This window comes from Sphaeramia orbicularis, chromosome 20, assembly GCF_902148855.1.
Source record: "Sphaeramia orbicularis chromosome 20, fSphaOr1.1, whole genome shotgun sequence".
Classification (NCBI taxonomy): domain Eukaryota; kingdom Metazoa; phylum Chordata; class Actinopteri; order Kurtiformes; family Apogonidae; genus Sphaeramia; species Sphaeramia orbicularis.
Genome location: NC_043976.1, coordinates 23,718,480 through 23,742,747, shown reverse-complemented (window position 1 = coordinate 23,742,747; position 24,268 = coordinate 23,718,480). Strand labels below are relative to the sequence as shown.

Sequence of the window (24,268 nt, the reverse complement as noted above, 5' to 3'; positions counted from 1 at the left end):
AATAGTCTACAAAATGACACACAGCCAGTAAATGGAAAAAAGATAACAATAACAATAACTCACATCAACCATATATAGGCTGCTACTCCACGTCATGGCTGCTTGACACCAGGAGAAAAATGAACTGTGGTTATCTGGAAATTAAAAAAAGGAACTGATTTAATATTCAGCAGTAGCTGAAGGGGCTGGGGGAAGGGGAAAGAAGGCGGACCTATGGATGGGGGAAGGGGTGGAGACGATGAAGACGGAGGAAATTAATCAGTGGTATCATCGCAATGGGAGTTTAGCTAACCACCGACCTCAGCGCTTTAGTCAGCCTATAAGGGAGCCGCTACTGCAGCTGCTGCCATAACAGTCCAAGCCCACCTAATCACCATGCAAATACACAGTAATCAGACATACAACCTTTGTACATGCCTTGTTTTATCAAAAATTCAGCCTTGATTTTATTTGTACAGTGTCATTTTTCTCCCTTGTGTGTGGTTTAGAAAGAGAATTGTACAGTTTGAGTGGACATATAAAAACGACAAAGCTGGCTGACCACAGCTTTGACTTGATGACAGTGAATTAATAAGATCCTCTATTTTTCAGGGCGATGCCAAAATAGTGTCTCTAAGGACTGAGTTCAGTGCCTTGCTTGAAAGACGGATGGAGGAAAAAGAAGCAACGATTAACCAACTGAGTGATGAGCTGAAGAAAGTAACCCAGAAGGTGAGATAACACTAGCACATGCTCCCAATTCTTGAACCCTATGTATGAAAAATTTTAAAGACAAGATTTTTTTTGACAAGCCCGCTAAAGGACAAGACAGGCCCTGGCTCATTCATGCGCAGCTCAGAGCTTTGAAGCACACAAGTACACATGCTGGAAAGCTTTGGAGCAAATTAAAAATTACATTGCATTGTGAAGCTTTGGCTAATATTATTGTTTGACCCCTGGGATTCTGTAAGCTAATTTAACTATGCTATCATAGCGCTTCAATCAGTTTTCCACCCACTTATTTTATACCCTTTCAATTATAGAGATTACTAATGCTGCAAGAGCTTATTGAGCTGTACTTCTGATTCAAAGGCACACCGGCCCATTGAGGCACAAGCATTACCAGAAATACACGTGCACACACAAAACACGCAAATACACACTGCTTGATCTGCATATCATTATGCTTTTGATCGAATGCCAAGGTTTCCCTGAGAAAGACATCAGAATCAAATGGAGCGAACATGTACACAACACCTGTAGGATTTGTGTGTGTGTGTGTGTGTGTGTGTGCCCATGAGAGAGGCAGCTGTGAAATCTGCACCTGTTTAATTGAATTAGCCCTGTTAATGTATTCACGCTGGCTGCCAAAAAAGCATGGCATTAACAAGCTCGTTAGACCAATTAGTTAATTAATTGTCTGTATAGCAGCGGCTTCCCAAAGAGCTGCGTCTTCATTATCTGATGGCTGCTGCCTGTTGGATCACTGAATGAGAGCTGATAATGCATCGCTGTCACAGGGCGCTCGTGACTCTGTGTGTGCGCTCCTGTGTGTCTCCAAATGTCGCATATATATTATATGTGTGGTGCCAACATGCAGAAATGCAAGAATGCCTGTGTGTGGCAGACTTAGAATATGGCGGCCAATATCAGTGTGCATATTGCAGTGAAAGGTTATGTGGGGGCCGTCACTCCCACAGGTAAAGACAGAGCAGTCCTCCTAGCCACTTTCTAATCTCTCTTTTATTAGAAGTTAATATCTCGCCTGCTCTTTCTCACTCCACACTCCCACCTGCTTAGAAATGGCCCCGCTCCATCTTTTTAATTCAATTATATTAGCCACCCTCTCTCTCTCTTTCTCTCTCTCTCTCCATGCCCATAACTCCACAACTCACATCTCTCTCACACTCAATCTCTCTCTTTTCACTCTCTGTCTCTTTCCTCCTCACCCCTCCTTCCTTTGTCCTCAAATGTTCCATTTCTATTCATAATCCTAGATGGAGGATAGACTTCGGCCAATCAAGGATTTGCGAAAGCCACTCTCCCTTTCTCCTCTCCTCAGCCTTGGTGGCAAAAACATATGATGGCTAGGAGGACAAAAAAAAAGTATAGGAGATGGCAGGAGGAGAAGGAGGAGGGGAAGGGGAGTTGAGGGGAAGACCCCAGGGGCGAAACTTTGATTGCTAAAGTAATGAGACTTGATCAGATTGAGGTTTCTCTCTCAATAGGGGCTCTACTAATATGAAAGTCTAAGGCTTAAGCACTCATTTGAAATAAAATCGCAAATCTGATATTTTTTCTTCCGGACTTCCAGCCAAGGTCCAGTACTCCCCCACTGGAGAATTAAGTCTTCACACAGACCACATGGGAACTTTTAATCATCTCTGATGGTGGCAGCTTTGGAGATGAGAAAAATCACTGTAATGTATTAATTATGTAACAATATTATGGAGTTCTGAAAGTCAGTGCCGTAAAGACCTTGGGCTATAGAAGGAATTGTAACAGACACTACGATCCTTAACTAACTGATAGGTGGGTAGACAGGACTGGGCTATTGTAGCGAGGATCATAATATCAGCATGGTGCTGTACAGATTATTTAAGTGGAGTACAGGATTAAGAAATGATTAAAACCCACAGAAAACTGCAGTTTCCATGCAGGTTTTTACATGATATATCGCTCATATCCCCTCAGGAATACGTAAAAACACATTATTTTTTGTATAATAATATGAATTGATAGTAGTAATAACACAAAAGTTTAGTACAATATTTGCATCATATGTTTGTTGTATGTGAGGTAGAAAATTACTTTCTGGCCTTTGCACACAGAGATATGATGAATAAATGAGATGAAAATGCAAAATGCTTGCCTGTAAATATTTTGTAGCATAACTATTCCTGTGAATGTGATCCATAAAAGGTCAGAGTATATTCCTGCCGGCTCATATTTCAGAAAGAAATGACACACTGAGCATCATAAAAAGCTTATATATGCTCCCATATGTGTGCTAGAGCGTCTTTGAATAGTCTACATAGAGCGCCCTTGTAAAAAGCTACACATTGAGTCTCCTGTGTTTGATTATGTTGTTCACATAAGTTATTCGCCACCCCAATTGTCTACTTGTTTGACGTTGGTATTACATTGTCCTTTTGTGTTTAAGTATGGGTACAAACACAAGCAACAACAGGTCTGCTGTTGTTGATGTGATGTGATGTCTGTTCCACATAATGTGATTGGTAGATGATTTATGATTATGTTGCTTTTTTGCTGCATGTGTATATATGTTTTGTGTGAAAGTACTCATGACAAAAACAACAAAAATACATTAATGTGCAAAATGCCTCTGGTGTGCAAAGGCCTTAAGAGATGTGTCATTTGCCGACTTTGAGAATATTTCATTGCTTTTACTTGGTGTAACATTGGTAGTAATAATGTTTAAAATGTCTTTTTTTGTTTCATAATCATTTTTCATGTGGAATCCCTCTTGCGCTGTAGAGGGGTTGATATAGAGACGACAAACTTTTACCCACTTTTCTAATATTTTTAACTGTGCTTTTGCAATCTGCCTGGCTTAAGCACTGAAATTCACACATTATTGTATTGGTTCTTTAAAACTTATTTTATTTCCCAATAGTCATACTAAAATCTGTGGAATATCCAGCTAAAAGAATAATTAAATTCGGTGTCGCAATACTGACTGCCTCACGGCTTGTAATTGTTACCATCCATTAGCCATACTGTGGATGAGTTGACTCCATAAAAGAAAACCTTTAACTCAGTGTTACAATACATTTGATGATATATATATACTAGATAGAGTGTCTGGAGAGCTCTCAGAAGGAGGCAGAGGAGTCTGTGTCCTGGCTGTGTCAGTGCCAAGACAGAAAAACTACAGTCTGCAGAAGGATACTGTATGCCAGGTACTGTTGTGTGTGTGTGTGTGTGTGTGTGTGTGTGTGTGTGTGTGTGTGTGTGTGTATGTGTGTGCATAGTGTATATAGTTCTATCCGCATGTTTCTCAAACCTCAAATCATTCAGGTTAGGAAGCATGCACAAGCACTTTTATTTGTGTGTGCATGTGTACAGAAGAATTTTATTTTATTTTTTTGCGGTTTTGTGCGTACAATATGTGTTTGTATATATAAACATGTGTGTATTTGTGTGTTTGACTGTCTGCAAAGCCTCCTTACTAATCTAACACAGGGCTCATTTAACACAGTGCTAATGAATAGGGGCTTTGATTTGGCAAGGGGTTTTGAACCACAGGCCCACACACACTCATATTTCTGCATGGGGTGAGGAGTTCAACCACTGTCTGCTTCCTCAGAAATAATTAGTGTCTTCCCTCGATAATTACACAAGTTAATTAATGTTTTGTTTTTAAAAATGCATGTATATTTATTACATTGTCTTACTGCATTGGCATGGTATTGACGTTGGAGATTCACCACCTGACTGTAAGTATGTCAGATAGAAAAACAAAACAACAAAAGATTCTGGACAAAAATGCCAGAAAGGGAAAGCCACTAATAGACCACAGACTAATGGACCTTACACAAAAGTAAAACACTGTTTTCATTTTAGATTAGTACACCATATTCTTAAATGGTTTTTAAAAACAAGGAAAATTGCAGGGATAAACTGCAATGTCCATGAAAAACGGTGAATAATCATTTCATTCAGTTGTTGAAAGTAATGTATTTCAGGTATAATAGTGTAACTACGAGCATCACTTAATATAATACATGTAAGAGAAACTTTTCCATTAGACATACAGTACTGTGCAAAAGTCTTTAGTCTTTGCACCTTTAGCTTTGTTGTATTTGCAGGGTTGAAATGAGCATACTGTACATATTTATTTCTTATTCTCTTTTCTTCAGATACAACAAGAAAATAGAGGAAATATGTGCCCAGCTTTAAAAGACACACAAAAACTGAAGGAAATGGGTTCTACAGGTTAAAGTCAGTATTTAGTACGACCCCTGACCCCATGACAAGAAGCAGTACAAACAGTTAGAAACATCTGACATGTGTTGAATGAAACGTGGTAAAAAAAAACATCAGCAATGAATCTCATATTGCCTGAACAAAAGGGTTAAAGACAATGTTAAGTGCAAAGGGAGGTCACACTGAATACCACTGTTGTTTGTAGGGGCTGTTTTATCCCTGAAACTTTTGTTTTAAATGCTGTAAATACTTCCCATATGTCTAGATTATATCTCAGTACAGAGAATGACAAACATATACAGTATGTTTGGTCAATATAACTTTGCTAAACCAACAAACCTAATGTTGATGTGGGATATTTGTACATTACTGCATTTCGAGTTTATTTTTACTTTCACTAGGTAAAATGTAGAAGACGCTGTCGTATAAAAGATTAAAACCTAAACATAGTGAAATAAGTCTGTTAAATTTAGTCGAGGTGGTGTGTTGGTATGGTCAAATACTGTATAGGTATGCTTACAATATGGTTCTGTGTGTGTGTTCACATGTGTACATGCCTGCTAGATGAAAGAGAGAGAGGAGCATGTGAGGCATCTGGACCAGGATGTGGTTGGTTTGCAAACCACACAGGACTCTCTGAAGAGAACCTTGGCTGTGAGGGAGAAACACACACAACAGCTGGTCCGAGACAGCGCACAGCTCAAAGATAGCCTGGCTGCAGTGCAGAGCAAAGTAGGTAACACACACAAACACACACAGAGGGAAGCACTTCTTAAATAAGGAACAGAATTGGGCAACCTTCTCTAAATCAAATCCAGTCAGGTACATCGGGGAATTCTCCTCATTTTTTACTTCCTTCACAGTTAATCATCCGTCTTTCTTCCCCTCCTCCTACGCCTTCCCTCTCTCGCCCTCTCTCCATATTTAATAACTCATCGCCACCATCTTAGCTCCGCAGAGGGTTAGCTCATTGTACAATAAAGAACCATATTTGTATGAATATCACTTAGCTAAGGCAGAGAACAAGAGCGGGGGAGGGGTTAAATCTTGCTTTGTTGTTCTCTTTTGTTCATTCCTTATTTTCTTCAAATATTTATTTCTTGCTTTTCTTCGTAGATTCTTTTTTTCTTTTGTCTCCCTTGTCCAGTCTTCGCCCAGGCTCCAATGAGAACCAATGGTAATGAATGGGAACATTAAAGAGTCATAGGCATGATGAATGGAATGGCCTTTAGGTTTCTCTCGTTGTCCTTTCTCTCTCTTTCTTATAATTCCCTCCCTCTTTCTGTCTCACTCCCCTTGTATTTCTTCTATTCCTCTTACCCCTCCAGGAGTGGCGCGTGGCAGTGATGTGTTTTAGGCTTGTATTAACCCATTTACTGTGTCCTTGACCAAACCAAGTCATTCATTTGCTTCTAGTGTTTTGTTGGTGCGGTAGCCTGCCAGCCAACTAAATGAAGTACTTTCATCATAAAAGCATGTAAGTTACTCGAGTTAAGGAACACCTGAAGCACTCTATTACTTTTCTATCACTAACTAGACAAGATAATGAACAAAAACAATGCTACTTCAACCTTACACCCATTTATAACTGTGAACTTAACTTAATTTATAAAAGTGAACTTAAGCCACTCCTCATCAAAAACCCTAACTACTTTTCATCATCCATTGTTGGGTTGTGTATTCATGAGTCTGGAAGTAGATAGAAAATGAACCACTGCTTATTGTAAGCTTTAGTAAAGGGTTTGAAAAGCTCTAGTCTAAAGATAGTGTCCTACAACTTTATGATGTGTGGTCAAGCAGTTTTATTGGTCCTGAGACAAAGCGATTACTTGAAGGGCCCCCCAGCCTGGCACAAAACCTTTATGATGTTCCCTTTCAATGCTATGGAGACAGAGCAGAGGTAAAACGTCCCTGAATTACACTTTGATATCCTTGTACCTTCTTGTAATGGTTCATCGTCTGTGCCTGTCTGCACCGTCTGCCTCTCTCTTTGTCTTTATAGAGAGCTCGACCTATAGACTACAAAGTTTACCACACTGATTCTTCGTGTTTCTCCTCATCGCCGTCTATTTCTGTGGGTCTCTTAGTTGCTGACTAGTGAGTCCATGGTGAGGGACCTGAGCGAGTCCCTGGATCAGGCCAAAAGCAGTCTTGACAAGGAGAGAGTTCAGAAGCAGCAGATGCAAGACCAGTTCCATCACGCCAGCAAAGAGGTGGAGCGTCTGCAGCAGGAGCTTTCTCACTTGCAACTCAGCACTGAAAAAAAGGTAACTGGTTTCTTCCTCAAGGTCTACATTCAAGTATCCATCCATCTGTTTTCTTCCGCTTTATTTGAGGCCGGGTTGCGGGGGTAACAGTCTAAGCAAGGATGCATCCTTGCTTAGACATTCAAGTATTAAGTTATGAAAACAAGTGAAGCCTAGTTTGTCGAATTTTTTGTGCTCGCAAGGTCAACAAACATTTTCTACTCAAATTGGACAATGTCAGACAAATGGTTAAACTAAAAATACGTAATTCCTCCAGGATGGAGTTGAAATATAATATTCACTTTAATGTAATGCATTGTCTTTTTCCACAATGGTGCTGATAAGAGGGGTCGAACAGGTGATGGATTCATTTAAATATTCAATTTTCAAATGTAATATTCACTGTGACAGGCATTGTCTATTTCTACAATAGTGCTGATAATAAGGTTTTAGATAATGGGTAATGGGATGTTCTGATATTTAGAGCCTTATTAAATACATACACTTTTGACGAAGAAAGACTTTGGATTATTCTGCGTAAATTTGATTTTTTTTTTTTTCTTTCCAAAACGATAGCACAACTCAGAAATCTCATGTTCATATGCCTTGCTGCTTTTGAGACCTTTTTTAGCCTGCCCTTTCTGTGATATGCCAAAAGCATATGTTAGTGCTTAGTGGTTTGTGTTTAACCTTCAATTAACCAGGTTGGGAAGATACTTTTCACTAAGCCACTGGTGAATTTCAAGGGCTTGGATTTGTGAAAAAGGGAAGCAGCACAGTAGGTTCAGTCCTTTTCACTGGCAAGGCTCTTCACTGACAATACATAATTTTCAAAATATTTGTACGGTTAAGGTCAGGACCTTGTTAGCTATTACTGAGGCTATTGTTACTTCACTCACACAGTTTTTGTCCACATTTAAAATACTATGTGCTCTGCAGCTAATGTTGAATAAAAATTACATATCAAATATTAGATCTGTGTAAAATTGGTCAGATGTGTTTGTTCAGGTGTGCTCATGCACCTCTTAGGTATGCATCCATATGTATATTGTCTTGGACATATGTGCTGTCAAATATGTGTGTGTAAATATATATATATATATGTATATATACACGCACACACACATACAGTATATGTGTATATATGTGTCTGTGTGTGTGGGGTTATATCTTTCATGTTTGGATTGGTTAAGTCAACGTATGGATCATTACACTCTGTCCAGGGATCTGGTTTCTCTTCCACATCTGGCCCTGGTTTATGCACCAAAATGCTGGGTCTCTGATCTATTACGAGTTCTCTCACACAGAACACACACAGAAGCACATACTCACAGATCTGCATTTATATAGACTTTCTTTTCCATCGTTGTGTGGACGGTGGAAATAGTAGATGTTTGTGAGAGAGAGGGAATGTTCTTGCTTCCACTTGAATATAAGTGAAACTGAGAGAACTTAAGTATTTTCCTCTGCAGCTTTAAATGTCCTAACATTAGCACAGCTGAACAAATACTGTCAACTCTACTCCATCTGAAATGTACTCTGCTGATTCATTCTCCCTCTTCCTTTCTCCCTCTCTCACAAAGTCATTTTTGCCTAGAAGAATAGGAAATCACTTTGGCTTTTCTTTGGAGAATTTTTTTTTAAGCTTATTCACTGAAGCTGCTGTTCTGAACATGGGGTTGAGTTGAGGAGAGGAAGCACCAGTCTAACTTTTCTTAGTTCTTGGAACCAAATACTTTACTATTTAGTTATATTTAGGAGTGTATTAACAGTTTACTTATAAGGCGGTTAAAATAATCCTGAGTGAAACACTGTTGTTGTTTAAAACATGTCTTTAGGCCACTTCAGGTCAGGGGTAGAGAAGACAAACAAAGAGGACAGGAAATTCTGAAAAACAAAGCAGATGTTTGCTCCTTTATTCTAAATCCCTTTAATTTCTTTTTAATCCCCTTTTCCCTCTAATCTCTCTTTTTGTACTCATTTTCCATATTTACTGTTTAGCTCTCGTTCCCTTCATCTCACACACATCATCATCACCATCTAAGATGCCACATGTTGCTGTAGTTTTGACATGTGGTATTGAATCGCCCACATTCCTCCATTTGAGAAGCTGAGGTTCGTTAAACCATTAACATGACAAGAGTCTTTGTCTCGGAGATGACCTGCTCCATCTCAGGCTAAAAGTCATATATGCGGTTCTCTGGAGGGTTCCCTTTGAAGTGTTCAGTTCGTAAATTTACAAAGAAAATAAGAAAGGACGGTGCTAGTGAGGAAGACAGAGGGAAGGATTTAGTGTGAGAAACACAAGGAAAGGACAAGAGTTTGTTGAGGGTAGGGAGGGAAGATTGAAGAGATATGGGTGAGATCTCATGTGATCTGATGGCTAGAGTATTTAATTTACAGCAGACTGAACCATAGGCATGAAATTCAGGACAATTAAAGCTATAAAATGTGGCTGTTGTGTCTTAGTTTTGTTTGCGGGGTTTGTTCAGACTTGGTGGATGTGGTTTTGTCATGTGAAGGTAAAGGCGCTTACATTGTGTCTCTCTGTAACCTCAAGATAAATGTTTATAATTGTCAATGCTGGATACTTTACTGTCTTTTCAAAACAAATGTACAATAAAGAATAACTTTATTTTCCTTCCCTGTGAGTGTTGTGTCACAGATTTGTGCACTTGTGGGATGCAGTATAAAGAAAAGCAAAAAAATTCACTTTACAATGTCCATACTGTATATTTAGTTTGAGTCGTCAGTGTAGTGCGCAGCTTTTCCATTTTGTCTTGACTTTACCTCTACACACTCATAGGTGTTCTAATGTATAAAGTGCACGGGATAAAAGAATTCAAATTGCTCATTATTTGAAATGGACAAGAGCAGTGGGCGAAGTGTGAAAGTAAACAAGAAGAAAAGGAGACAGAGCAGTACAGAGTGAGGTAAGTGGTATTGTGGAAGGTTGTTCAAGCCTTCAAGGTTGGACTTGGACAAACATTGGTCCTGCTCACAGTGCTTTACAACCATCAGAATAGCTTACTGATTTTTCTCTCTCTCCGCTTTTTCTCCTGATCTCCCTTATTGCTCATTTCTTTCCTTGCCTTGCCACTTCTCCCTTTCATCCCCCCTGTCTCCACCCCCACCCCCAACTGTTCAAATATTATTTCTCCCCCCTCTGTAGTCCTCTCCCCCCTTTTTTCTCCCTCTCTTTATCTTGTCATTGCCTGTCAGTAGGGATTCTATCTGCACAGAGTGTTGTGTGTGTGCGTATGTGTGAACACATTGAGACTGAGATACACTTAAGAGCTCATTGATTTAAAAATACCTTCGATATTGGAGGTCCCCTCCTGCAGATTCGTTCAGGAGCTTATCACACACACGTAGACATCCACGTAGAGATATGCATAAACCAAAGCTCCACTCCAAAGTTTCTTCTTAAACTTTGTGATTGACCTAGTTAGCGTGTCGTTTTGACAAGTTGTCTGTTTTGACACGACATCCTCCAGTGTTTATCAACATCCATTCTGCCTATCACACGCTCACATTGGGAATTCACGAGCACACACACATACACTTAAAGATAAATCAAGATAGGATTTAAAAATTGGCAGGAAGTGAGTGTTGTACTTGCCGTGGGTAAGTGGAGTGACTTGCATTTGCAACATGAAGAAATGCCCAGGTCATCCCTTTGTGTGTCTAAATGTGTTTGTACTGTTGTATGTGATGTCTGTGAAATGCAGAACACATTCTCTGTTATTCATGTCCAGGTTACTACTATTTTTATGAGCACTTAATTTACTTATCTGATACATGCATGGCAGTGTGCATGCAGAGTTTTTTTTTTTTTTTTTTTGCTGTTGTTTTTTCCTCTCTGCTTCTTCCCTTGCCGTAGCTCACGTTTAGTGTGTTTAGCGAGCCTGGCCGCTGACAGCCAGAGGTGAGGGGTCAAAAAGCCAAGTTAACTCCATCAATCCCCCAGGACAGTTACAAACGAGCACTCAACTCCGGTCAAAACAATCCGTGGATCATGCAGGACGGACACAAGGGAGGTGGGGAGGGATGGAGAGAGAAAATAGTTAACAATATTACTGCATCAAGTTTGTGTATTACAGAAGTGAGTGCAAATTAAGTGTAAAAACACATCTACGGAAGCTTCAGCCACACTCAGAATTGTACAGTAAATGACTAAGCACATATATATTGCAACCTTCCGGGGTTTGTTCAGTCTGACTCTCCTTTTAGCCTCTTACAGCAAAGCCTGGATATACCTTAAAGATGTAGAAAGACATTAGTGTTGACAAAAATCCAGAAATAAATTAGGAACCTCTTTGGCTTTAAACTGACAGTACACACTGGCAGATAAATGGCCATTTTGACTGACCTCGATCAGAAGAAAACCTTGAAAAGACGCAGTCACAGTGAACATATAGGAAAGAAAAAGAGGTCGAAAACATTTCTCCGGCAAACCTATAAGGAATCGCGCGCGTAACAAAAGCACATGCACGCACACACACATTTGGTGTAAACCTAAAGTAGGTAATTAGGGAAGGTCACCAAGGTAACAGACAAACACAAGCAATTTTCAGACGCACTATACTCAAGAGAAGCATAAACAACAGTTTCTCTTTGTATATTGTCGTCCACCCACCACCCCCGCTATCTTAACACAAATATGATAACAAGAGTGGAATATTTACTCTTAAGTTTTGTGACCTAAGTTTGCCTTTTTCTTGAGATACACTTTTTTGCTTATCAATAAATTATGAAGATAGGATTTTAAAGGCATTATTAATGTCAGAGTATGATTAAAGGAAGCATTTGTGTTTTACAATTAAAGTAGCATGAGCCATCCATAAAGCATGAGCAAAAATGTGTTTTTCTTTCAGATTCAGAAGCGAGAGATTAAGGTGTGTTCACTAGTGAAGGAGCTCACGGAGAGTAAGACACAGCACTCGGATTGTCAGAAACAGGTAAAAACCACGATGTTATTATACAATAGCTCTTTAATATTATGTAAAATATATTCAAAGAACATGCCCTAACATTTGAGTGTGGATTTACTGGAGATAATACATGCACGTATAGACTCTTGATAACATTTATATGATAGTGATGTCAATATTTAGACCGGTACAACTTACAGTAATTATACATTATGGTAAGCAATGAGAACCTAATATGATCTTAGAATTTATATTTATATTATTTCACAGTTTATTCTTGTGTGAGTTTTAGAAATTATAGTTAGGAGGTGCTTAAGCAGAAATAGTTTAACAATTTCAAGCTTTAATCTTTCAGCTGCACAGTAAAGAGACGTCTTTGAAGAAACTGTGTGAGGAGAAGGATGAGCTGATAGCAAGGATGGAGGACAGGGACAGGGAGTTTGTTCACCTTAACCAGACCAAAGAGAGACTAGAAGCTGACTTGGCTCTAAGCCACGAGAAACTGCAAACCTCACACCTGGAGGTTTGTGTTTTTTATGTACCTGTTTTTAAAGCTCTATGTACAAAGAGCAAAATCTCATGTTATCAAAAGAAAAAAAAAAAGATAATATACTTAGTGTGGTTAGATGAAATTTTCATTGAAGTTGTCATCCTGTGTTTCCTGCATGTTAAGGTTAGGAGCAGAGATCAGTTGATTCTGCAGCTGAGGGCTGAAATGAAGACAGCTGAACAGAGGCATCAGCGAACATGGGAACAGGTATGTTCAGTCAGGTTGTGCCTTTCTGTCATTTTATTGTATTCCCTGATAATATTTGTGTGATTTGAGAGTATTTTTCAGTAATAGCGCTCTGTATTAATAATCATACCTACCTGTGAATTCTTTATGAAAGTGAAAAGTGAGGTGATATTAGATGTAAGTTTTTACTTTTTAAAGGTTGATGTGCACAGTTCATTTTCATTTTTTCCCTTTTTATTGCCATTTCAGTATCTTCCAGCTATGTGCTATGAAAAATAGATTTGGTTTTTACCATTTTTCTTTTCTGTTCTTCCATTTTAAATTTGTCTTAGGGCTTACATTTAGTTGTAGCTAGTAATCTAAGGGTCTTAAACCTGTCTTTCTGTTTTTTTTGTTTTACCTTTTTGTACGCTGAGGCAAGTTTGAGTGAGCACCCTCACTCTGTTCTTTTTTCCAACAATGCCCTGCTTCACACCCACATAGTTGCAGACACCCACTCGAGGGAAGTGCCCAACAACTGTCTTCTGCTGTTTGCTACTGAGCAACTCCATTAGAGCAGTGGGAGGCATAGCACCTTGCTCAAAGGCTCCTCAAAAGTTAGAGCGGAGGAAAAAGGAATCGTTACTCCTTTATGTCTGTTTTGCCCAGATTTTCCCAGCTGGTTCTGAGACTAAACTCGGAAACTGAATCATGCTTGTTTTTCTCACTTTCAGGAAACTGCAGCCCTCTCTTGCTGTTTCTTCTGCAAGGAGAGGAATGAGCATGTGTTTTATCTACATCTTTTTTTCATATTCTCTTTCTTTTTCTCTCGTCATGCACAGATGGAAGCACTAGAGGGTAAAGTTAGACGCTTGAACCAAAAGGTCAGAGGACACCAGGAAGAGTCCCATCAGTTAAGTGAAAAGGTCAGCGATATTGAGCGCCTTAAAGACCAGAAGGAGAAAGAACAACAGGAGCTACATGGTCAGCTCTGTATCAGTCAGCAGCAGGTGAAGAAAGCCTCCTCTCCTTTCCTCTTCTCTCTCACCACCTTTCCTACAGGTGGAAGCTCTGGTGAAATCTATAGATCAGTTGAACTCTGACCTGGAAGCTGTGAAACAGGACCTCTATATTGATGCGGATCGCTGGAGCCAGAGGAGCATCCTGCTTCACAGTCGATTGAAGCAGAACAACTCTGAGCTCAGCCAAACACAGAGCCAACTGAATGATTGAGAGTCAGAGGTCACTGAGCTGAAGGACTGAGGTGAAGTTTGGTGTTCGCCTCTAAGTCGGTTGAGCCATGGTCCTACAACAAAATCTAATCGACAGTTCCAAATCAGAAATACTTGGGATGGGATGGAAAATGCAAATTAAAAAAACTAATTAAAATAAAAATTGAGGTGACATGGTGGTGCAGTGGATAGCACTCGTGCCTCACAGTAAGAAGGTCCTGGGTTCTATCCCAACACCCGTCAATGGGGGTGGGTCCTTTCTGTGTGGAGTTTGCATGTTCTCCCTGTGTCTGTGTGGGTTCTCTCTGGGTACTCCAGCTTCCTCCCACCATTCAAAGACATGCACTTTAGATTAATCGGTTAGTCTAAATTGCCCATAGGTGTGAATGTAAGAGTGATTGTTTGTCCCTATATGTCAGCCCTGCGATGAATTGGCAACATGTCCAGGGTGTACACCGCCTTCACCCATAAGTAGCTGGAAGAGGCTCCAGCGACCCATGAGGAGGATAAAGTGGGTTCAGAAAATGAATGAATGGATGAATAATTAAAATATACTTTGACTTGTATGTTATTGTAGACAGTATATATACAACATATTTCATGTTTTGTCTGGTCAAGTTCATGCAGTCCTACATTCAGGCTGTTACATGGAAAAAAGCTGGCACATGGACAATTTAAGGATTCTAAAGAAAAATGATGTGATATGACATGAAAGAATGAAAAGAAACTAAAATAACAAAATAATAATGTGATTTGAAACAGGGGATGAGAGCAGGAGATTATGATCATGATTTGGTGCATAAGGGGTATCCAGGAAAGATTTAGTCCTTTTAAGGGGCAAATAGCTCGAGGATCACCAGGCTATGTTTGTTTATTGACAAATGTGTGAAAAAATTATTGAAATGTTTAAAAACAATTTCCTTCTGAGAAAGATAAGAAGGAATTTGGATATTTCAGCCTCTGTGGCGCATAGCAGAATAAAGGATTGAAGGAATATGAATGTATTTTAGTGTGTAAAATGCAAGGATGCAAGCCTAAGCTGAACACCCATCATCCTTGCTCCTTCAGATGACACTGCATTAAGACCGTCATTCATCTATAGCTGATAGATCCACATGGGCTAAGGATTACAGTGGCAAACCTTTGACAAGCACTACAACGCAGAGTCGCAGCCACAAATACCAGTTCAAGCTTTACTGCTTTGCCAAAAGAAAGCCTTTTGTGCTGTATCCACAAGCGTTGTCAACTCCTCTGGGCTTGGAGGCATCTGGGATGGACCATCATTCAGTGGAAACATGGATCTCGCTTGAACCAAACAGTTTTCCAGGTCTTTTTTTAAGGAAGAAATAGGCTTCAGACCACAGGCAAAAAGGACCATCCAGAGTATTATCAGCAACAAGTACTGAAGCCAGGGTCTGTTATGGTTTGGGAGCATTTGAGCTTCTGCGATGCATCATTAATGCTGAAAAGTACATTGAGATTTTGGAGCAACACATGCTGCATTCAAGACAACAGCTTTTCCACGGATGTCCATATAATCCTTTAAGTCTTGTGAAAAGAAATTTAACAAGTGTAAATGCTTTACTGTCCGAACCTTTTGGGAATGTTGTGCAAGAATCAAGTAATAATGGAAAAACATTACATGTCATGAGGTGAAACATCAAATAATTGTGTTACTAGAGGTCTAAGACAATGTACTAATTACTGCTTTCTGTTTTAATTCTACTTCAACATACCATCCCAACTTTTTTCTGAATCATAGTTATACTTTGTTCATTCCAAAAATACTGTAAGAAGAACACCGGATGCATTTATGTGTCTAGATAAATGATTTAAATCACACAGTTTTCTACCAGGAATGACATGTATTTAAAGACAGCAAGCTTTATTTTGCAGTCAACTTACATGCATCCTCCTCTACTACATTTGAATTACCAAAGAAGATAGAATGACCCCTTTGTTTGTTGGCCTCTCACATCCAATTGGGGCCAAGCATGAAAACAAGGAGCGAAAGATAGACCAAATAATTTCAAAAAAGGAAAGGAGAATAGAGTTATTATCAACCGACAGTGATTTAGACAGTCATGTGACAGCTGTAATTACTCAAACAACAGGCAAAAGGAGGTTCGTCAGGTCATGAGGGTCAAAGCGATGTGTTTTCCATCATATTTAATGAGGCTTATTTGTTTCTCCAAAGCACAAGCTCCTGATTATGGTCACAAGAAAGCCATGGTGTTCCCATTAAGCCTTGTTATGAGGCCTTTTATCCAGCAACAGAAAGACATGCTAAGTGTTTGGAAAGTATGAGAGTGGATACCTTAAAGGGAGAAATGTAGAGACAAAAAAGGGTAAGTAACATATACATTAGACCCATTAGAGGTAAAATTGATTCGTGGCACCCTACTTGATATTGTGCGTTTCCACAGTGTTACATTAAACTTGGGTTAAATATGCATCATATCATTCAATTAAAATCAAAGTACATGAGCTACATTAATGATTTTTAACGCTTAACATACATGGACTTATACAGGTTGATCTCTTCACCTCACCTCTTTTTTGTCTCTTTCTTTCTTTGCATGAACACATTTTCCACTCAGTCATGCTACCATCCACCCAGTGTTAGTCTTCGATGGGCCTCAGCTAATCCCTGGTTAAACCAACTGCAGCAAACCACTGAAATCTAACTAGTTGGCTGTCATTAGTTTTAAACCCACATGTTCTGATCCAGATTACAGCTGGATTAACGTGGATGAACTCAAGATGAGTGTTAGAGTGGGTTTAACTTTCTCAACCTCTCCCCTTGGAAGGTGTGTTACGGTAGGATTCCTCCTGTAACACCAGGATTAAGCCCGGTTTCACTTCTTGGGTTCTCCATTTCATTATGGCAGAGGTTACTGTAGAGCAACACAATATACTGTATTACACAATGGTACACATGCTTTTGTCATTAATTCTTTGTATCCTTTTAGCAAACATCTCTATGCTTACCTATATGTTTGACTATTTACTCATGTTGTTGTGCTTGATGTGTAATCTCTTGTTTTTTATATGATGATTATGGCTTGTCTTTATAAAATGTACGCACACATATTTTTATGTTCTTTATCTTGCAGACATATAAGCAGGAAAGAAACTGTTTTGTTTCCCTCTACCTTCTAGGCTACAGTTTTATAGCCTTTAAAGCCAAGAGTATTTAATCAGAGTACATGAATTGAAGGATAGATGACAGAATTAAGTTTCTTTTACTTATCCATGTGTAATGTATTTTACTGTTTGCATTCAGGTTGAAACATCTCAGCTGAGGATAAAGAAGCAGAGGAGTGAGATTGAATTCCTCCATCGACAGCTGAAAGAATCCAAGGAACAGCTAAAAGATGCCAGTTTACAAGCCCAGGAGCAGAATGAAACTATAGCAATTGTTAAACATAAGTACACAGCAGCAATAGAGAAGGTGCACAGGGTGCAAGGACAAGTGGAACTTTTGGAAGAGGAACTACGGTATTCAAAGCAACAGGTAGATGATAATCATAATATTAGTTTACACTTGAGCAGTATAATATCAGTGAGTCTAAAGAGATGTCTTTGGACCTGTGAATGAAACTCCTGCCTTTATTTTGGTCTTGTCATATATTATGTTTTTTCAGTTACTGGAGTCCCAGGGAGCAAATCATTCAGTGAAGGAAGAACTAGCAGAATTAGAGCAACGCTACAAGGAAAAGATTGGCCAATGGGAGAGTTCACAGGAGACTCTGGACCATTTAACAGATGAGCTCCAAGCCACTCAGAATCTACTTCAAAATAGTCAACAAAAACTTGAGTATCACAGTGCTCTGATGGGATCCCTGCAGGAACAGGTGGACACACTCAAACAACAGGTGAGGACACATATCTACACATTATATGGAAAAAATATTACAAGTCTGAGGAGACTTTTTGTCAGAACTATGAAATGTTTTTGTTACATGTAAAATTATCCATAAAGGGTATGTTTGATTATATAGGTGAGTTCCTGCTACTGTTTTAACGCAGTGATCAATAAACTACCTGGGAGATGAAGCTGTAAACAAATGGAGGTGATGCGATTAGTTGAACAGCCATTAGACTCCTCTTACTGCTAATGATACAGCTTTCATGGGACCCAACCTGAGGTCAAACAGAACATGTGCATTGTGTGCACTGGTTTTGTTTCAACTCAGATGGCTCATGTGTGCACCCAGGTCCTTGGAAGTTCCATGCGTGTGTGTGTGTGTGTGTCTTTGGGTGAGTGCATACAAGGGTATATTCCTTTGTACGTATCTGTCATTGTATTCATGTGCACGTGTGTACAAGTGTGCATTTGTGCATGTGTGCACTGGCGTGTGTCACTTAATCTTTTCTCCTTTTTCTTTCTGTTTTATATTTACTACGTCAGGCAACAAATGAATCATCTTTATTACGGAGAAATTTAATTTGGATGAACTTAACTGCTGCCGCCAAGGTCAGACGGGCAGAATGTCATTTTAATCCAATCAGTTTTAATCTGTTGGTTATAAAAGAGTTAGGCTGTTGAAGAATGGCTGTATCTCAGGCCCTTTATTACACTGGCTAATGACTTTGATTGTGAGGCGCCTATCAAGAGGTTAGGAGTTCTTATGGAGCTTTATGTCCCGCTAATTCTCTACCCCCATGCCACTGTTGGGCTCAGCTAACCCTAAAGTCACTAATTCCTAAATTTTCTGTTTACAAGAAAATATACATTAGGAAAAGCTAAGTAAAAGTATAATTTAAAAAAAAGTTGTATCAAAAAGTTCTTTTTAAAGTATCTTAATGAAAGGAACTAGAAATGTACACACAAGTGTAGTATCTTAATACTATCTGGCACATTAGCATTCCAACCATGGACTATTTTACTGTAATGTAAAGATTAATACAAGGAGACAAGTAAAATTTGTTCCTTTTCTTACAGAAATGTCTTCTTTTGAATTAGTATTTCCTTCATGAAGGACACCATTTAATAGACTTCAAATTAGAGTGCTGATATATTATGCAACTCTTTCTTTTCTCTTTTCATAGTAAACATGAGCAGAAAGTGCAATGAGCTATGTTTTTTTTGTTTTGGGAAGATATTACTTTGCAATTAAAATTAATACAATGCAGGTTTTTTGATTCTTATTGGAAGACTGTGTTTGGCATAAAGGCCATCTCTGTCTTTCTTGTGTGTTGCAACAAATCAATACACAAAAGAGTAAAATATAAAACGTAATGATAGGTTCCCAAACAGCACATCAATGTCATTGGCCTTTATTAGCAAACCGAAAGGCATGCAATTTGTTAAAAAGTAATTTGATATGAATATACCATTATGTAACTTTGGTGTTTTAAAGACATTTTCATTGTTGTATTGAGGTAAATCAGAACCCAGTTAAAAGCAAGGCATGTTTAAACACATTGTAAACCATAATGTTTGTTCATTTTTCACCTTGCTCTTTTCTCCACCTCTTCTTTTCTCTCTACTTGTTTCACTTGCTCTCTCAATTTATAGAAACTGATGTTTGAGTGTGACCTAAGGCTTTATCAACAAAGTCATTCTCATTCTGACGAGGAGTACCACAGCCTGTTAAAACAAAGACAGCAGCTTCAGAAGGTAAGGTCATTAATTTTATAGTCGCCACACCTTTAGATTGCCCATTACAGATTACACTTTATTATCATCACACTAAAACATACAGTTACCTTAAGAGATAAATTTGTTTACATTCTAGTTGTATTAGAAATAATATAGATACTTCTGATTGTAGTGTTAAACATTGTGCTCACATTTATGGGTATGACTGTGTGTATTTCCATGTATGTGTGTGTTTCAGCACTGTACAGAGCAGGTTGAGCGCCTTGCAGAGTGTGAAAAGGCTATTCTTCAGATGAAGTCAGAGCTGGAGAGACAGTAATAACGGAGTCTATAAAACTCTCATTCTCCTCTGCTGATCCTGGATTGTGTCCTTGTCTCTTCTCTCATGCCCTTCCCGTGTGCCTCCACCCCCTTCTTTCTCTATCTTCCTCTCAACAGCCTACTTATCAAATGGCACACAGCAGCATACTATATGTGACATGAAAAATGTAAACTAATCGATTCACACCATCTGTTATCTAGCTTATTGTTTTTCTTTTTTCAGAGTGTATTTTTTTCTCCCTTTAGCTGTGTCCGTTGGTATCATGCATTTCTAATATGCTTAGGTAGGCTTGTCACTCTTTGTTCCACTTCCAAACAGAGCCCAGGAAAAGGCAAGTCTAGAGAAAAGCCTTGTTGCATCCCACCATGCACACCTGAACAACTGCACCCACCTGGAACAGGAAGTGACACATCTGAAAAAGGAAGTTACACGCTTAGAGCTAGAGCTGGCTGACACCCAAAAGGTATTAACTTAATGTGTATCTGCTGGCCTGTCCTCTACTTCGGCAACAGCGATATTATTTCGACACTTCTCTCTTCTTTCTTTGAATCCAGACTAAGCTGCATTCTTTCTGCGTGTTTCTCAGGCCAAGAACATAGAGAGAGCTGGGGGGAGTAATTTCATCCTCACAAAAAGGAGTATCCAAACTACCTCCGCTGACTACATACCCAGCACTCATGTGATTGTCCCATGATTGCCTGGCAGAAACAAATTGCTTCACCATTAATTAAAGCACCAAACGGTGCCAAGGCTGGTGAAATTGACTCCAATTAAGAGCTCAATGGGACACTAAATATTCAAATTACTCAAAGTGGTGACTGTAGCCTGGCAAAGTGCCAACATTGCTGGCAGTCATAGACACATCATTCCTGAGTGTGTGTATGTGTGTAGCTTTGTATGCGTAGGTGGAAGTACGAACATTTGATTCTGCACATTAATTTATGCGTCCTCTGGCACATACAAGTGATACACATGTCACGCTTACCAAGATCATACACATGCATACACACGATTATTCATCTAAACACACACACAAAATATTCTCCTGTTGCTGTGAGGCCTGGTCCATTCATTCATCCCTGTGGAATATCAGTAATGAGTCTGTGTCATGTAAGGACATATGTAGGGAAGGCTACATCTACCCTTTGTCACATGCATTATGCATATGCACACATTATTAATCTTAATCATTATGCATATACACACAATTATTCAGGTGTTTAATGATGTGCTTGAATGCCATATACTGAGCTAAAAGCTTTTGATGAAGAAAAGGTATAAATAGGATAAATAAAATGCACAGCAGTATTTTTCTTGTGCCATTTTGTATTTTTATGTAAACAATCCTTGCAGTTTGCATTAATATGGATCCTTGGCTAACTAATCTGAATAGATTCAAAGCCACTTATTACACAGTATATAATGCAGTAAGAACTCAAAACCATCCCTGACTACATTAAGGCACTTTTTAAATTAAGTCTGTCGTATGCAAAAACGTTTTGATATGGCTATGTCAGATAAGTGGAACAGTTTAAAGTTTCGGTCATGATTTACCACAGATAAAATCAAGAAAGAGCATGGAAGTGAAATGGAATAATAACTGGTCACTCAAGACACATTTGAGCCTCATTTGGATGCTAGGAGTGAAGTGCCATCTCAACTGAATCTTTACACAATCTAGACTGACACACAGTCATTCTCATTTACAGTTCTTCTTGGCCCTGTGCTGCAGGTACATGTGACACTTCTCAGGCAGCTGGAAGAGCAGCTGAAGGAAGCCAGGCAAGAGGCTGAGAGAGGGAACAGGGAGGTGGACGTTCAGAAAGGAGAGGTGCAGAGACTTCGGGAAGAGTTACAGAAGGAAAAAGAGAAGAAGAGTAATGCCCTCCAAGAGCAACGCAGCCTGAACACTTACATTAAGCAGTTGAGTCAAGAGCTGGAGGAACTGCACAGCAAGCACCAACTGACAGGTAGCAATCAGTCAGTAGATCATCACTTACTCATATTATCCAACCATCTGTGGCTGCTGCTGAACTTGAGCAATCCTGTCCATCAGAGGACTACCACATAAACTATATAATGTGCCCTGCCTTTTGCTGCAGAACCAGCTATACTGCTGTTAGCTCAATCAGTTAGCTCAAATTAGCCAGCAGTGGTACAGCAATGGTGGTGATTCACTTGCTGTCTGCACGCAATGTGAACTTACACACACACACACACACACACGCACACACACACACTGTAGATAGAGGTTTGATTTAATGGCGCACTGCTTTAGCTGTATGGTAATGATGTGGTTTATGTGTATGTGCATGCATGTACGTGCATGCACAATGGTGGCCTTTGTAGTAGTGTGTCAGCGCAGGAATGGTGATGGCTGGGTCTCTCTGGGCACAGAAATGTCTCATTAAGAATTAACGTACACATCTACGGTCACGCCAGGCAAACACCTCACATACACACGCACACAGCCATTTCTCCCAACTCCCACTGCTTTAATTAGCACATACACACTTGCTCTCCGAGGTACAAATACACACACACAATCACCTATTGTCCGCAGAGAGATGAATCTGAGGTCTCTCTCTGTGGCAGACAGTGGCTGGCTTCTTCGGTGAACACTGCTCATTAACAAGATAGAGACAGAAGGACAACGCTGTGTAGCTTGGCCTTTGTCTGTGATCAAAACGCATTCCCTCAACTCTATGCTCAACACAAAACCACATATTATTCAGCTTTTACCTTCAGCAAATACAATCCAGCAACGTAGAGCCTATTGTAATGACTTAAGAAGAATAAAGATGCATTATTATAACAAAAGGAACATTGTTTACCTGGATATAGCAGTGGCTTGAATAGACTGGGTGAGGAGTCAGCTTGAGAAATTACTGTCATGAACAAAAGGCCTTTTTATTAACATGTAGTCCATTCTGAGCTTCTTTCTGTATTACAAAAACATTGCCTTGAGTGTTGATGATTCTTTTTGTTGTTTGATAACATTAGATTTGGTCCAGCGTGGAGGAGAATGTGACAATGAACTGGTTAGACTGTAGATATAAGCAGAAAAATATGGACTCACATGTAGAGAAGCAACATAATGAGGAAAACTTGCTATTTTATTATATTACATGAGGCACTCTGCTAAACTCTGTTAGATATTTTATTGTAGATATCCACTCATGTCTGCTTTGAATATTTCTGTAAAATTCTAGAAATATATATATTGTAAATAAAGATGCATTTAAATTTCAGGATAGTAACCAGCAATATAATATTTGAAAAGCAATAACACTGCCAGGTGGATATTATTTTTTATTGATGTTTAGAAGATAGAATTCTATTTTTTGTCACCTCTGTCAAGACATTTAAGTTGTAAAGCTGTTACTATATAAATGCCCGGAATATGGTATTTAAATGACACATAACTGTACTGAGATAGATATTATATTAAACGGTCTCTCCGGCCAGCTTGAGGGAATGTCAAAGGAGGAAAGGAGTAGACAAGAGGAGGATGAGTTGGGAACGAGGGAAGTGTCATAAGGATGAGACTGAAGCGTCTGAAGGCAGCTGGATTCAATCAGACGGTGTCAGGAGAGGATGAAGAGACCAGAAAGAAGAGAGTGATTAAAAAGGAGAGAAAATAAGTCCTTAAACTTTTCTTGTGACTGCATTTGTCAAATTTACTGTCACTATTTGACAGCATCCTTTTTCCATACAATTCTTAGTTTATCAGAAAAAACAGGAATCCTTGTATTTTTGTGTTTTTAATCATTCAATTTATAATAATATGTTAGGGCCATGTGTTAACACTTAAACACATAAATTAAATGGGAATTAGAGGCACAAACTAATACTAATAACAATCAAGGCTTAGGTCATTTTTTTTTACCTTTTTATTTTTACTGACAACAGATAAATAGATAAATAAAATATATTCATCCAGTACAGTAGGATCATTTTTTTTTTATTCTTTTAAGTGACATTGTTGTATGATCTTTTTAATGTAGCATATGTGTTTGTTGTTTTTGTATGAAAGTCTTGTTAATTTTTTTCCGATTCTTTTCACCGTAAAATTCAAGGAAGACCTAAAATCTCAGGTATTCAAATGACATTCTTGACAATGTCGTGTTACATCTAAAATAAGATGTGTTGTAAGGTTGGCTGTGATGTAAAATAAATCTGATAACTGTGAGACAACAAATGAAATAACAGCATAAACAAAAACCTAATATCCATATTTCCACACACAAAAACAGAAATATGATATTACCACCCCCTCTGT

At 38.9% G+C, this 24,268-nt stretch overlaps 1 protein-coding gene across 1 annotated transcript in view; it reads left to right on the top strand.

Annotated features, from left to right (window-relative positions):
- Window positions 1-24,268, top strand: part of LOC115410891 (early endosome antigen 1-like) — an 88,055-nt gene that overhangs the window by 37,956 nt on the left and 25,831 nt on the right. The window contains exons 10-22 of the mRNA XM_030122715.1: window positions 592-711; window positions 5,494-5,661; window positions 7,017-7,196; window positions 12,053-12,136; window positions 12,465-12,632; window positions 12,783-12,866; window positions 13,667-13,834; window positions 17,343-17,573; window positions 17,704-17,934; window positions 19,581-19,682; window positions 19,903-19,979; window positions 20,305-20,449; window positions 21,719-21,956. Coding sequence (XP_029978575.1) covers window positions 592-711; window positions 5,494-5,661; window positions 7,017-7,196; window positions 12,053-12,136; window positions 12,465-12,632; window positions 12,783-12,866; window positions 13,667-13,834; window positions 17,343-17,573; window positions 17,704-17,934; window positions 19,581-19,682; window positions 19,903-19,979; window positions 20,305-20,449; window positions 21,719-21,956 — 1,996 coding nt within the window. The remainder of the gene's footprint in view (window positions 1-591; window positions 712-5,493; window positions 5,662-7,016; window positions 7,197-12,052; window positions 12,137-12,464; window positions 12,633-12,782; window positions 12,867-13,666; window positions 13,835-17,342; window positions 17,574-17,703; window positions 17,935-19,580; window positions 19,683-19,902; window positions 19,980-20,304; window positions 20,450-21,718; window positions 21,957-24,268) is intronic.